Here is a 14,273-nt window from a genome sequence, read left to right on the forward strand (position 1 = left end):
TCACCAGTAACTTAACACAGTGATATTTCTGCCTCATTTGTTTTTGCTTCTGGTAAAAACTCTATTTTAGCCCTGTCTAGACCGTCAGGTCATTTGCAAAAGGGGCGTCTTTCAGAATGTTTTACATTAAAAAATTAGTACAAAACCACTGATTTTGGTCATATTAAAAGAAAGGAAAATAAATAAAGATAAGAAGTATATCCTTCACACTACAGCTTGACATGATGCAGGATATAGCCATAGTGCAGCAAAAGTCCCCTAAGGACACTGCGACTGTGCTCAAAGGGTTCACACAAGGCATTTCAAAGAAAGTCATTTCATTGTTACATTACTACAGAAATTATTCTTCCATTCCAGTTTTTTTTTCTTATTTAAATCAGCAGGTGTAATCTTCAAACTAAAATAAAAAGCTACAATTCCATCTATAGAATGATTTTGCTACATTCAGAAGCCGCTTGGCTGTTAGGAGCTAGACAGCATAGCCCTATCAGCAATATACCATTGTTTACTGAAACACATGGGAAAACATGTTTATTCACATTTTTAACCATAATGCATCATAAATGTATTCAACAGAAAACAGTAGTAGATATGATGAAACAAACTACTTGTGCACAACAGATCGAAACTTACAATGCAGTGCTGCAGTGGATTACAATATGCAGGCAGCCTGCAAGCTTAACAATTTACTTTTAAGTTTCTTCCCACTGATCTTGCCCACACAGAGCTGTGACTAACTGAATATAAAACTGGACGGATTTCACAAGCCAAGTGTCCAGATCTAGCATACGCAATTACACTGCACATTTATTACACTCTAAATCTAGTCTTAATAAATAAATTTAACATAAAAATGGTTTACTAGCACAAATTAAAGAAAGACATTTGAACCAATACAGTACATCTATATTAAAAGAAAATAATATAAAAATGAGAATGTTAATGCATTGTAATTACCAAAATATCACTTCTTCTTTTATTTATTTATTTGTTTGTTTTTTTGCTTTTGGTCTAGTCTGATTGCCTGCAGACATTTTATACACTGCATTTGAAAGGGGAACCTCTAGTGTAAATAATGTTCATTATTCCCCATTGCAATATCTAATAACCACAGATTCTCAAGAGAATAATAACATTTGTTTATGCTATAAATAAGTTATAGTAGCTTAGAAAAGTTTACCAAAAAAGCCCAACGTCATGGATTTAGAGGCTTGGTGCATCAGAATACATAAGTGCATAATTCTTTAGATAGAGGCATTTCACAATTCAGGTTCATCTCCAGCTCTCTGAAAAGAATGATCAGTGTGCTGCTACAGATATCTGGTCACCAAGTTTAACTGCAGACAACTGAGGATTCAGTTTTATTGGCTTAGACCACATACAACTTGCACTACTAACACTGGCTAGCCAGCTTTCTCATAATCAATTCAAATTTAGTTACTTCAGAAAATGCATTGGTTTTAACTGTACATCAACATTACATTATTACATTTTTGGTGTAATTTATTGGTTGTTTATTACCTCCTGCATGTAAGATCATTAACCCTTGTTTTATACATACACACTTTTACGTTTCGAGTGTGCACAAAATAAATAAATAAATAAAAAGAACAGTATTGGTAAAAACCTGCAGCAGGTGTACAGGACACTGCTACAAAGAAATAGCATTTATTAAACTTGAAAACCAAGTTTAATTCAGAAAACAGAGTGGATCATCATAACATTCCCCCATACTCAAAGTTCAAATCACAAAATGATGACAAAATGTTTTTTTTTTTAACCGTGTAAATAAATGCACTCTGTTTAACTAGAAAGGATACCAAATGCATTTCATAGTCTTGAAGTCTACCAGCATTTCCAAGGGAATTACAAAAAAAAAAAAAAAAAAAAACAGGCACACCTTGTTGAACAGTTACACATATGTGCACGCACACACACACAAACAGACATACACACATATACAGGCACACACGCATTTCAGTGTTACTGTTCTGATTAAGGCACTATGGAAAAGCTGAGGTACGGTGATCCCTGATGTACAGTCCATCAACAGCAATGGCCTGTCAAGCCATCTACTAATCCTACCAAGTTAAGAATAAGGACACGGTGAAGCTTGCCTTTTCACCCTATTCCTCATTCATTGTACACTGTAGATATATACATGTATACACATATATGTGTACATATGCATACAGATGTGTATGTAGAGTAGTCCAATCACTCTGAAACAGTAGTAAACTAAAGATACATACTATGCTGATTGCTACATTCATTGTACTCTACATTAATCATACATAACAGCAGCAAACTGAACTAACTTTAAAAGTAAAATACTTTAAAAGCAAGCATCTTTCAGAACAGAAGAAAAGATCTTCTGCAGAATGGTCTCTGCTTACCTCATATAAAATCACTGTATACAACAGAAAAATTAATTCAATATAGTCTTCCTTGTACTAGCAGTAAAACAAATAATGACAGTACATCACTCAACAGCAGAAGGTTAATAGGAGCTCATCTCACCACCACAACCCCACAAAGCCAGCAGTATTTCAGATGAGGCATAAGAAATAAAACAAAAGTAAAAACAATCAAGAAAACATTCTTTAGGTTTGAAGTCTCTGCCTGAGCCTTGGACTTCTAGGATTTTGTTACTTTGAAAGTTTTGCAGAGGATAGCTGTCTATTAAGGATACTTGGTAATTTTTTTATGCTTATACTTTGCAATAAGGAGTTATAGAAGTTGTGTCTTCTCCCTACTTCCCTCCCTACCATTCACTTACTTTGTCTTCCTTTCCAAGTAATGCACTAATTAGTAACAAAACAGGCTTGCCCAATTAACTGACCAGTTAGCAGCAAAAGCAAGCCACAGCTCTCCGCTTGAAAGCCTCTATGATCTATCCAAATCTACCCATTTGGAATCTGGATTCATCTTTTCACTTTTCTGATATACTCACGACTCATAATCTGTTTTTTGTTGATCAGCTCATTGTTTTTATCGTTTCATCTCTTTGAAATGACACTGTTACGGTACACTCCATTTTCATCCCTATAGCCTTTTTACTTCATAATTTAACTGCTCCTTTCTTACTGTTTGCATTGGACGTTATTCAACAGAGTGTTTCTGGATTTACTGTGATTTAAATTAACTAATGGTTGTGGTGTCATTTACTTACCTGTACCTGAAATGGCAACAGGCTACGATGCAGTGCATTTTGGACATGGCTGTTGTCAGTATTCTCTGTGCATAAATTAAGCCAGCTTGACTTTAGCAACTCTAAACACAATACCATGATGGGCTACTGTTGAAAGTGAATGGGGGTGTTACAAAAATCACTCAGTACCACTACTTTCCAAGTAGTTTACAAATCCTAATCAAATAAATGTCGCAGTAAGCCTCACGAGAAAACTGTTCACAGTGGAGGTGGCCGTGGTGGTAGGAGTTCTGTTAACAACCAAGCAAACTGCTTATGTAAGGTAAAACTGTTCTAAAACATAACAGAGCACTATTAACATGTTATAGACTGAGGCAGCCAACTCAGAGAAACCTCTACTTTCATTAGAGTAAGCTGAAAAGAGGAATGTTCTGTATGAAAAGGACATAAAAATAATCCAAGTATACAGCACTGTCAGGACTAACAAACTATAAATTCCTATATAACAAAATAACTAAATCCCATGTCTCCATACTGCTAAAGGAGATTCAGTGAATATATGTAATAGTATTACATAGCTCTGCCTACCTTAAAGCACCAGTTAATTAGAAAATTCTTTAAACTGTCTGCTGTTAAGTGTGCCTTCATTTTTAACTCATTAAAATTTATATTTAAAATATTTCACAGAAGTGTATCTATTAAAAAAGACAATATAAAATCATATATACATTAACTGACATGCCTATCACTTAATACCTACATCTAAATCTACGTTTAATGTTAAATTATTTTAAAAGAAAAAAAACAGCTTAACCAACTTTTTCTTGATTGAATTGGTCATGAAATGTTATGCTAAATACAGCCTACAACATTCAATAAACTTAAGCAGAAGGATCCACAAATATATACGTCTACATATTTATATATCTACATGAATTAAAAGTAAGGGGGAAGGTAACATTCAGCATAGCTAATGTGTCAACAGTCAGATTTCCAAATCAGTCTGTGAAGCATCTGGCAGCCTATGAGTTGCTATGGCCAGTGCTACTTGTGGTAATGTACTCAGAAAACCTATTCCCATAGTCACTAAACTGCTGTGTACGTGTTTCCAGTGGTAGTGCACTGTCTAATAGTTGGGGTACTTGAGATGATGTGTTCTGTATGAAGTGGGTTCAGAAGGGTCTGTTGTAATGTGCTGTCAAGCATAGTCTGCACGCAGCCCACTGGCAGTGCCTGGTTCAGTTCGTGTTTTCCTCTCTTTACAAGAGGCTCTCCAGAATCCTCTAGTTCCTCATCTATTTCACTCTCCACTTCACTGCCTTCATCTGTGACAAAAGCAAAAAATAAAATAATTTATCAATAGATTATCGAAACAATTCAAATACAACTATGTCCGAACACATTTAAAACACACTATGTATTTAACAACTGCTACTTTGTCAGCTAAATGATTTGTAATGTCTTGTTAGGATGTTATCTTAAAATATCTGTTCCTCCTTGTTCTTACATCTTATGAGGTCCCTCTGTTATTTATTTCTTTTTTTCCCATATTTGAACCTGCTACTCTATTGGATGCATATAATTCACAACAGGGGATAACTGCAGGAGTACATGAAGCAAAAAAAAAAAAAAAAATACGAAAATGATGAGCACATTTTATTACATTAATAAGAAACCACAGCTATGAATTATGCAGAAATAAAACAAAACCACTGTTTTTCCTGCACAAATGAACCAAATCTACTAAATAGAGTATTACATACAAAGTGTTATATTCACAAATGCAAACAAAAAATATTGAAAAAAATATGGCAGTGACGTAGAGCAATTAAAGGATGTGCTTGCAAGGCTACAGAAGTTACTAAGCTGGCCCTGTTTAAAAGGCTGCAGAACTTTCCTATGAAAATTATAAGAGAGACTCATAAGTATTCTGCATTTCTATTGAATGTTAACACAGAAGAATCACTACAGGAGCTAAACAGTATTACTCTCTTTGATCAACAAAAGCACATTTTATTTTTGGAAGCCAAGTTAAGGATAAAAGAAAGAATAAAACAGTCCAGTTAGAAGTCCTTCAAAAGGAATGTGAGGAAGCAGCGGCCTTAGCTGCTAAGTTTAAACATCTTCACAAAACACTGCAACCTGGACTCTATCTCCAGATCCAGAGCAGCTTTTGCTAGGCAATTCTAAATGGTTTCATGGAGACTTCCTGTGCTCCAACCTCCCTTTCCCACTCATGAGCTTTGGTACGCTCCCTCATGTTATGAATACTGCAACAAGGGAATAGAAGGACATAGAATAGCTGTGTAAAATCTTACCATAACCATAGGTTCATAGGTTCATACTAGGCTATCTGCCCTAGGGCATTTATAAGCCTAGCCAGAATGTGTTTGGCTTTCGCCACCCATTTTAAATTTATTTTGCTATGCCCTTTTTCGAGGTTAGTATACTGTGCCTCTGTCTAACAGTAACACAGAAGTGATACCCGGTGTAAACCTACGATCTCCCATCCACTCATCAAGATTCCTCTTGAAGAGAGTCAATGAGGGATTCTGCCTAACCTGGACTGGGATTTTATTCCAGAGTGAAGGGAGCCTCTGGGTTATGAATCTGTCCCTCCAGCATGTCCTATTTATTTCAGTGCTGAGGTTCAAGTCTCTCAAGCGTAGCTCGATGGGATTTGGATTTTCTGAGGTGCAGCATGTCCATTAATTCCGGGTTGGACATGGCTTTATACGTCAGGCACAGATCGCCTCTGAACAGGCGGTATGCCACTGAGTAGAGCTGGAGTTTCTTTAACCGGGCAGCATATGGCATCTGTTTGAGCCCTTTGATCCTCTTGGTGAGGTACTTTTAGGGTCTTTCCAGTTGCTGCAGGTGTCTGGTAAGGTACATCCCAAAAGGGGCATTGCACTCAATTATGGGCCTGATGAGGGATGAGTAAAGAGGCACGATGACCTCCGCTGATCTAGATGTGAATCCCTTCATGATTAGGTGGGCTATATAAAATGTTTTTCTAACCACTTTGGCCACATGGTTGTCAAATGAGAGATTGCTATCAACTTGGGTCCCCAGGTCCCTAATTACTTCTTCTGTACTTAATGGATTACCACCTATGTGGTAATTTATGGGCACTTTGTTTTTGCCAAAGGGATGACTATACACTTTTGGCATTTAGCTTGAGGCCATGGCTCTGGCACCAGTTGTCTGTTTCTATGAGGCCCTTTTGGAGGATGCTTGTGTCGGCTGGAGAGTCGATTATGGCCCAGTTTGCAGTCATCTGCGAACTTGGTCAGCCACAGTCCTTCCGTGTTGGCTTGTACCTCCGAGAAATATATACCGAACAAGAGAGGTCCCAGGACTGAGCCTTGTGGGACACCACTTGTAACTGGTTTGGAGTCTGACATGGCTCCAGCAATTCTAACCATGTGGGTTCTGTCCTTGAGCCAGTTTGCAATCCATCTAGTGACATAGGGGTTTATATTTAAGCTGGTGAGCTTATCTATAATGCCAGTGGGGTATTGTATCGAAGGCTTTGCGAGGTCCAGGTAGGCTGTGTGGACCACCTTCCCTCGTCAATGGCCTTGGTGACTGTTTCAAAGAAATCAACCAGGTTTAAGAGGCAGGATCTGCCCTTAACAAAGCCGAACTGGGTAGGATCCAGTGTTCTGTAGGTCCCCAATATCTTTATTTATGAGGTCCATGATGATCCTTTCCATAGCTTTGCAGACCAAGCTAGTCAGGCTTATGGGGCGATAGTTTCCAGGATCCGTTGAGGCACCACCTTTATGGAGAGGGACCACTGTTGCTGTACGCCACTCTTTGGGCACATATCCTGTAGTAAGGCTGAGATTGAACAGTAGTTTTATGTTTGGGTTTAGCTCTTCTTGGAGTTCATGTAGGGCGCAGCCGGGACACCATCTGGTCCCATTGATGCTGTGTTTTTTGCTTTGGAGAGGGCGGCTCTTACCTGAGCATCTCAGATGTCAGGGGGGCAGCACTCTGCTGGGATAGATATTTGCCCTTTTGGTGGGGAGGGGGGGAGAAGTTTGCGCTGAACCTGTCAGCTAGGATATTGGCAATGTCTGTGGGTTCGGCGTATTTTTTGTCATTTTGGACTAATTCTGAGCATATCTGGGAATTACCACCCAGGTTCCCAACATAACTAAAGAAAGCCTTGTGATTATCCTTAGTGTCCTGTGCAATTTTTCTCTCGAAGCTGGCCTTAGACAATTTTATGTGTACCCATAGTTTTTTGCTAATACTGATCAGTGATGCCTTCCCTTTTTGGGATTTTGCTCTATCATTTAGTAGCTTCCTCCTTCTATTGTATAGTTTGTTTATGGCTGGGGTCCACCAGACAGGACGTCTGCCTTTGGAGGATTGGGTCTTGGTTTTATTTGGGATCGCATGATCCATGCATTCCTGAAGGTGTTCATAGAATGCATTTATAAAGGATTCTGCGGTCTGGGCCGTATTTTCCACAGGCCCGGGGGCTTTGAAGGATTCCACCTCAATTTTGAGGAGTGTGAAATTTGCTTTAGAGAAGTTTTTAACTGTGGTTTTCTGGGCAGGGGGTGGGGTCGGGATGTGAATATCCAGTGAGATTAGTTTATGGTCTGATCTTACCAGTGAGGGATACACTTCTGGCCTGGAGCATAGAGTCCCCATGTTGGTGATGATCAGGTCCAGTATGTTTTCCCCTCTTGTGGGAGTGGTAACAAGTTGTTCCATAGCATTTGAGTTTATAAATTCTAGGAACCTTTGGGCTAGGGTGTTGGAGCTAGAGTAATGCTCCCAGTCTATGTTTGAGTAGTTGAAGTCGCCCAATATAATGGTGTTTGGAGAGACCTTCATATTTTCCAGTGTTCTCAGGAAGGCCGAGTGGGGTTCCTGGGTTTGGGAGGGTGGTCTGTAGCAGGCTATAAACTGGAAGGCAGTTTTACCCACTGTTATTTGCACATGGATTGTCTCTGATGCTTCGTGCTTTGCCACCAACCTGGAGGTGTGGGTATCTTTGATGAATATCGATACTCCCCCTCCTTTTGTGGTTCGGTCCAAGTTTTGGGGCTGAAAAGCATGGTATGAGGTATAACCTGGTAGTGCTGGGGTGCTCTCGGGAGCCCTGAACCAGGTTTCTGTTACTGCAGAGATATCAATGTTCTACATGCTAAGGAGAGTTTCGAGTGCGTGCATCTTGAGGTTTAGACTTCTGGCGTTGAGTAGCATTACTCTTAGTTTCTTATCCCTTGTGATACCTATGGAGGTGGGTTTGTCTTTTGAGCCTAGCCTAAAAAAGGCACTATGGGGGTAGCAAGAGCCTTTGCCAATATCTGAAAGCCCAGGGGTGACAGGTGCAAGCCGTCCCTAGCGAAGCATCGTGGCTTGTCAAGCATATCATCCCAAGCTGACAGGCATTGGATCCCCTTTGAATGACACCAGTACTTAAGCCAATTGTTGAAATTGATCATCTTGTCTTCATATTGTGGCATCATTCTTGGTGAGGGTAAGATGCTACTCAAGGTCAGGGTCATACCGGCCTGGGCTACATGCTCAGAGAGCTCCTTTATGTCTCTTTTCATGTAGTCCAGGGAGGTACGTCTCAGGTCATTCACACCAGCATGGACAATGACTGAGTCATATTTGTACTTGCCTTGGAGTGACCTGAGTGCTTGTGTTATGTGGTGGATCCTAGCGCCCGACAGGCTGCTCACCGTGACCCTCTCCTTGTTCAGCCTGGTGAGCAGGACGTCAGTGTGCCTGACGATAGAGTCATCTATTACAAGTGTATCAGGTGTGTTGTTTAGTCTTAAGGGCTGTGACTGTTTGGCACACTGGCTTTGTGAGATATGTGTTGCACGTGTTTTGTTTTGGGGTAGCGGCTGCTTGGGTGTCTGCTTTGGAGGTCTCTGCTGCTTCGGCAGATCTTTATTTAGAGCCTCCGAGTATGTTTTTGTGTGATTATGTGTTTGGTTTGCTGTCGTGGTAGGTCTATGTGAGACTAGAATTGTAGTGAGTGTGGTTTCCTTCTCCTCCTGACTGGTTATGCCAGTACTGAGTTCAGAGAGCTTAGCCTCCAGTTTGGCTATATGGTTGCATCTCTCACATGTGTTGGAATTTGTTGGGAGGAGGAGAGGGTTGTCTGTGTACATGAGGCAGTTGTAACATTGCCTTAAGATTCCCAGATTCACCAGCTGGACCGGAGAGGAGATTGACAACTGACCTTTGGTCATGCAAGAATAATATTGGGAATTCCTTAATAATTGAAAACCAGGGCCAGTGGGAAGTGAGGGTGTAGTGCTTTTAATTTTTAGTGCTGACTTATATAATTGCTTTAGTGAGCAAGTGCCAGGTAACTTAAGTGCAATGTGTTACAGGTAACTTAAATGCAAAAACGACAAACAGTAACTTTCTTTCAAGTGAAACAAGGAAATAAGTACAGTAAGCAATGCAGATATCACTAGTGATCCACAGAAGAGCTGAGAAGTGCTTCTCTTCCATGTTGCAGTATTCTAGCCCACCCACCTTCCCCCTTGGTTCATGGTTTTCTTTGTAAGATATTTGGTTTAATTCTTATCCTTGGACTGGTGTTCTGACTGGGGCATTCAGTTCTGAGGGCAGTACGTGCAGATGTCACTTTTATGGCCTATGTCGGCTGCATCCTATGTGCAATGTCACATGTACCTAGCAGCAGCTTAAGCATTTGATATACTGGCTGGACATTCAGGTCGCCTAGGTGGGGAATCCCTCATGTTATGAAAACAGCAACACGGGAATAGAAGGATATCTGACATGTTAGATTTTGCAAGGTACATGATCCGATGAGAGCTCATTAACACTGGGCTTGCAATATTTGATGACCACCCAGAGAATTACAGGAGCTGGAAATCTACCTTCAAGGCAGCAATTCAATATTTGGACATCTCACCCTTGGAAGAATTGGATTTGTTAATAAGATGGCTAGGCCTCAATCAGCTGATTATGTCAGAAGACTGAATACTGTCTATAGTGACGATCCATCCAAGGGTCTCACCACTACTTGGGAGTGATTAGAGTAAACATATGGAAGTTCAGAAGTTACTAAGCTTGCCCTATTTAAAAGACTGCAGAACTTTCCTAAATTATCCATTAAAGGCAACTGCAAGCAGCAAGAACTCTTATTCTTGAACTTGAGATTGCCAAACCAGATCCACAGCTACCAGGTCTTTAGATACTGCTCATGTGAACCCTGTGGTTGCAAAATTGCCATACAACATGCAGGAAAAGTGGACTTTAGCAGGTTCCAGGTACAAGCAACATCAAGTCTCATTTCCGCCTTTCTCTGAATTTATCGCCAGGGCAAAGAGTGATCCAAGCTTCTCTGCTAATGAGGTATATGCCCCACCCTTAACACCTGCAAGGTATGACACCTGCAGTGTTAAGCACAAGAACTTGAGCAATGTTATTTCTGTTCACAAGACAGGAGTTGTGCACAACACTTCATCTGTCAACAATGGTGTGACAGATGAGAAAGTTGACAGTCCAATCCAACTCGCCATTGAACATTACATAAAAAAAACTCACTCCTTTAAGAAGTGTCATGTGTTGAGAGGAGAATCCTTACATGAGGGCAAAGAACCTCTTAGAAAGTACGAAATTTGTTACAAGTGCTCTGCACAAATGGCACACTTTGCTAGGGACTGTAAGGCTACTATCAATTACTCTGAGTGTAATAGCAATCAGCATGTTACAGCTCTACATCCATATTCTCCTCAAGAAGGCTCTAACCCCATCTTTAGGTATGGCAGGGAGAATTCTGAGCTAGGATCAACAGCTGTATCTTCTAAGTGTACTGAAGTATGTGGAGAAGGTCCTTGTGGGAAATCCTGTGCTAAAATATGCCTTGTTCAAGCATTCCCCAAAGGACATCCAGAGGAAACTATTAAAATGTATGCTCTCTTAGATGACGAGAGTAAACATTCTCTCACAAGTCCAGAGTTCTTTGATTTGTTTAACATAAAAGGAAACTCGGCACCGTACACGTTAGGTACATGCACTGAATACTACAGACAGAAGAGCGAAAAGCTTTATTGTAGCGGCGATACAAGGCAACACTCAATTTCCATTTCTACAGTGATCAAATACAATCAGCTGCCAAATAACAGAGAAGAGATTCCAAAACCTGAAGCTGCTCAGCACCATCCTCATCTGAAGCACATAGCTGATTACCTTCCTCCACATGACAAGGATGCTAACATCTTGTTTCTAATGGGCAGAGATATTCTGAGAGTTCACAAGGTACGCCAATACTGCAGTGGTCCTAATGATGCTCCCTATGCTCAAAGACTTGGTTTAGGATTGGTTATTGTGGGAGATGTCTGCATGAATAAAATGTGTAAATCCTACAGCATCCATTGTTACAGGACCAGCATGCTTGGAAATGGGTGCTCATTTTATTTCAGACAATGCCCATGACACTATTATGTAAAAGAGAGAGCTAATCTGCTCACAGAGGTGTCTGATCATACAAGAGTTCATCCACACAATCCCTGAAGATGGTCTTGGAGACAACATCTTCCAGTCTACTGCTGATGTCAAAAAGATAGCTCCCTCTGTTGAAGATAAGAGAATTCATCAATATGATGAATAGAGAATGTTTCAAGGATAGCTCCAACAGCTGGGAACTCCTTTACCATTACGTACTACAAGGCCTATTCTGCCGAATAATCGAGAATAAGCCATGTCAAGGTTTGCTACATTGAGGAGAACATTAAAGAGCAAACTGGAGATGAGTAAGCACTTCATAACATTTATGCAGAAAATGCTTGATAACAATCATGCTGAACAACTCCACCATTTAGCAAAGCAGAAGAATGTTCGTATCTTCCATCCTTTGGTGTCTACCATCCACACAAGCCAGAAGAAATCCAAGTGTTTTTTGACACTAGTGCTCAGTATAGAGGTATATCTCTTAACAATGTTCTTCTTACAGGACCAAACCTTACCAACAACCTCGCTGGAGTGCTGATACGGTTCAGGAAGAAACCTGCTGCAGTTACAGCTGACATCTAACAGATGTTCTATTGTTTCATCGTTCATAAAGATCACAGAAACTACCTCAGACTCCTATGGTATTACAACAACGACTTCAACAATGAAGTCCAAGCTCCAATGTTCAACTGTTTGTAGAAAGAGACTTTTATGTGGATGATGCACTTACATTTCTGCCATCGGCAAAAGAAGCCAGTGATTTGCTTAAAACAACTCAGCAGCTGTTGTCTAAGGCCAGCCTCAGGCTTCATAAGATTACATCCAATAGTAGGGAGGTGATGAAGGTCTTCCATTGAGACGACCGAACAAAGGATTTGAAAGATATAGATCTAGGAGTGGATATGCCACCTACGCAAAGGTGTCTTGACTTACACTGGGACATGATTTTGTACACAGTTGCATTCCAAGTCTCAGACATTGAAATGCCATTCACCAGACGTGGAGTCCTACCTTCAAGTGAATAGCCTATATGACCCACTAGGCTTAGTGACCCCAATTACCATACAAGGAAGAACTATACTTTGGCAGCTCATTGAAAGGGAAAGAGACAGGGATGCTCCATTACCTGTAAGTTTACAGCCAAAGTAGGAGAAGTGGAAGAAATCCTTGAAGGCTTTAGAACAACTCTACATCCCACATTCCTACTTCCTGGTTTACTTACAGGATGTCAACGGAAAGAAATCCATATTTTCTCTGATGCATCCACAGAAGCTATAGCTGCTGTGGCCTATTTCAAGGTAACTGACTCTGTAGGTTAGCCTCATGTAGGTTTTTTTGTTGGGAAAGGCAAAACTGGCCCCAAGACCTGAACACACCATCCCCAGACTCAAATTATGTGGTGCAACCTTGGCTGTGGAAATGGATGACTTTCTAAGGATGAACTGGGCACTGAAATTGATGCCATCAGGTTATATACTGACAGTAAGGTTGTCTTAAGCTATATCGATTTTACATATATGCTGTGAACAGGGTAAAGCGTATAACGAAAACCAGCAAATGTGAGCAATGGCAATATATTCCAACTGAGCTAAACCCTGCAGATTTTGCTACCAGGTCAGTCTCAGCTGCAATTCTTAACAAAACCTCTTGGTTAACAGGACCAGAACTCTTAATGACTCAACCTTCAGCAACATCTCTTGACAACTGCCATCTTATAAACCCACACAATGACCCTGAAATTCACTCTGAAGTCACTTCACTAAGCACTAATATTCATTCAGTCTTGCACTTTGTGACACATTGCTTCCAGTTTTTCCTCTTGGTTGAAACCGGTATGAACTTTGGGCCGATTAATTCACATTGCCTGCTGTTTTCAGAGAACAAACCATTTACAAAACTCCCATGGATGGCACGTGTGTGAAAGGCCACCTAATATGTCTGAACTAGAACAAGCGAAGATGTTAATCATACTACAGATACAAGAAGAAACTTTCTCGGAAGAAATGAGATGCCTTGGAAACCAAAAACAGCTTTTCAAGGGAAGCCCTCTCTTCAGACTAAATATCATGACAGATGTTCTTGACATGCTGAGGGTGGCTGGTCACTTGAATAAAGCAAGCTTCCTTGGAAAGAAATAAAATCTTTTGATGATCCCAATTACCCACCACCTGGCTATCTTACTCATTTATCATTTTCATGAACTAGTCAGCCACCAAGGAAGACACTTACCTGAAGGTGCCATTAGGGTCTGCTGGTCTGTGGCTCACTGTGCAAAATGAACAGATTGCCACTACCATACACAAGTGTGTCAAGTGCCAAAAGTTAAGAGGTAGGCAACAGCGGCAACAAATAGCCAACCTACCTATTGATAGGCTGAGCACAGAGCCACCCTTTACCTATGTTGGCCTTAATGTATTTGGGCCATGGTCAGTTGAGGCACACAAGTCTTGTGGAGGTCCTTGCATGCTCATATACTGTAGAGAAGGACAAAGCTCTCTATTCAACCTTACCAGCCAATCAGTAAAACAGTTCACCGTACCTATCCAGGCATATCCAAAGGGCAGTTTCAGGTGTACTCTCCGGTCCAACTGGTGAATCTGGGCATTTTGAGGCAATGTTACAATTGCCTCCTGTACACAGACAACCCTCTCCT

General features: G+C 40.6%; 1 protein-coding gene across 1 annotated transcript in view; it reads right to left on the reverse strand.

The window, feature by feature from the left end:
* Positions 1–956: 956 nt before the first annotated feature.
* RFX3 (regulatory factor X3) overlaps positions 957–14,273 on the reverse strand; it is a 1,639,608-nt gene continuing 1,626,291 nt past the window's right edge. Inside the window, exon 18 of the mRNA XM_044061098.1 lies at positions 957–4,476. Within this exon, the coding sequence (XP_043917033.1) occupies positions 4,238–4,476 (239 nt within the window). The 3' untranslated portion in view covers positions 957–4,237. The remainder of the gene's footprint in view (positions 4,477–14,273) is intronic.

The sequence above is a fragment of the Protopterus annectens genome, chromosome 2.part0 (assembly GCF_019279795.1).
Source record: "Protopterus annectens isolate FY-2018-M chromosome 2.part0, PAN1.0, whole genome shotgun sequence".
In the NCBI taxonomy this organism is placed as follows: domain Eukaryota; kingdom Metazoa; phylum Chordata; order Ceratodontiformes; family Protopteridae; genus Protopterus; species Protopterus annectens.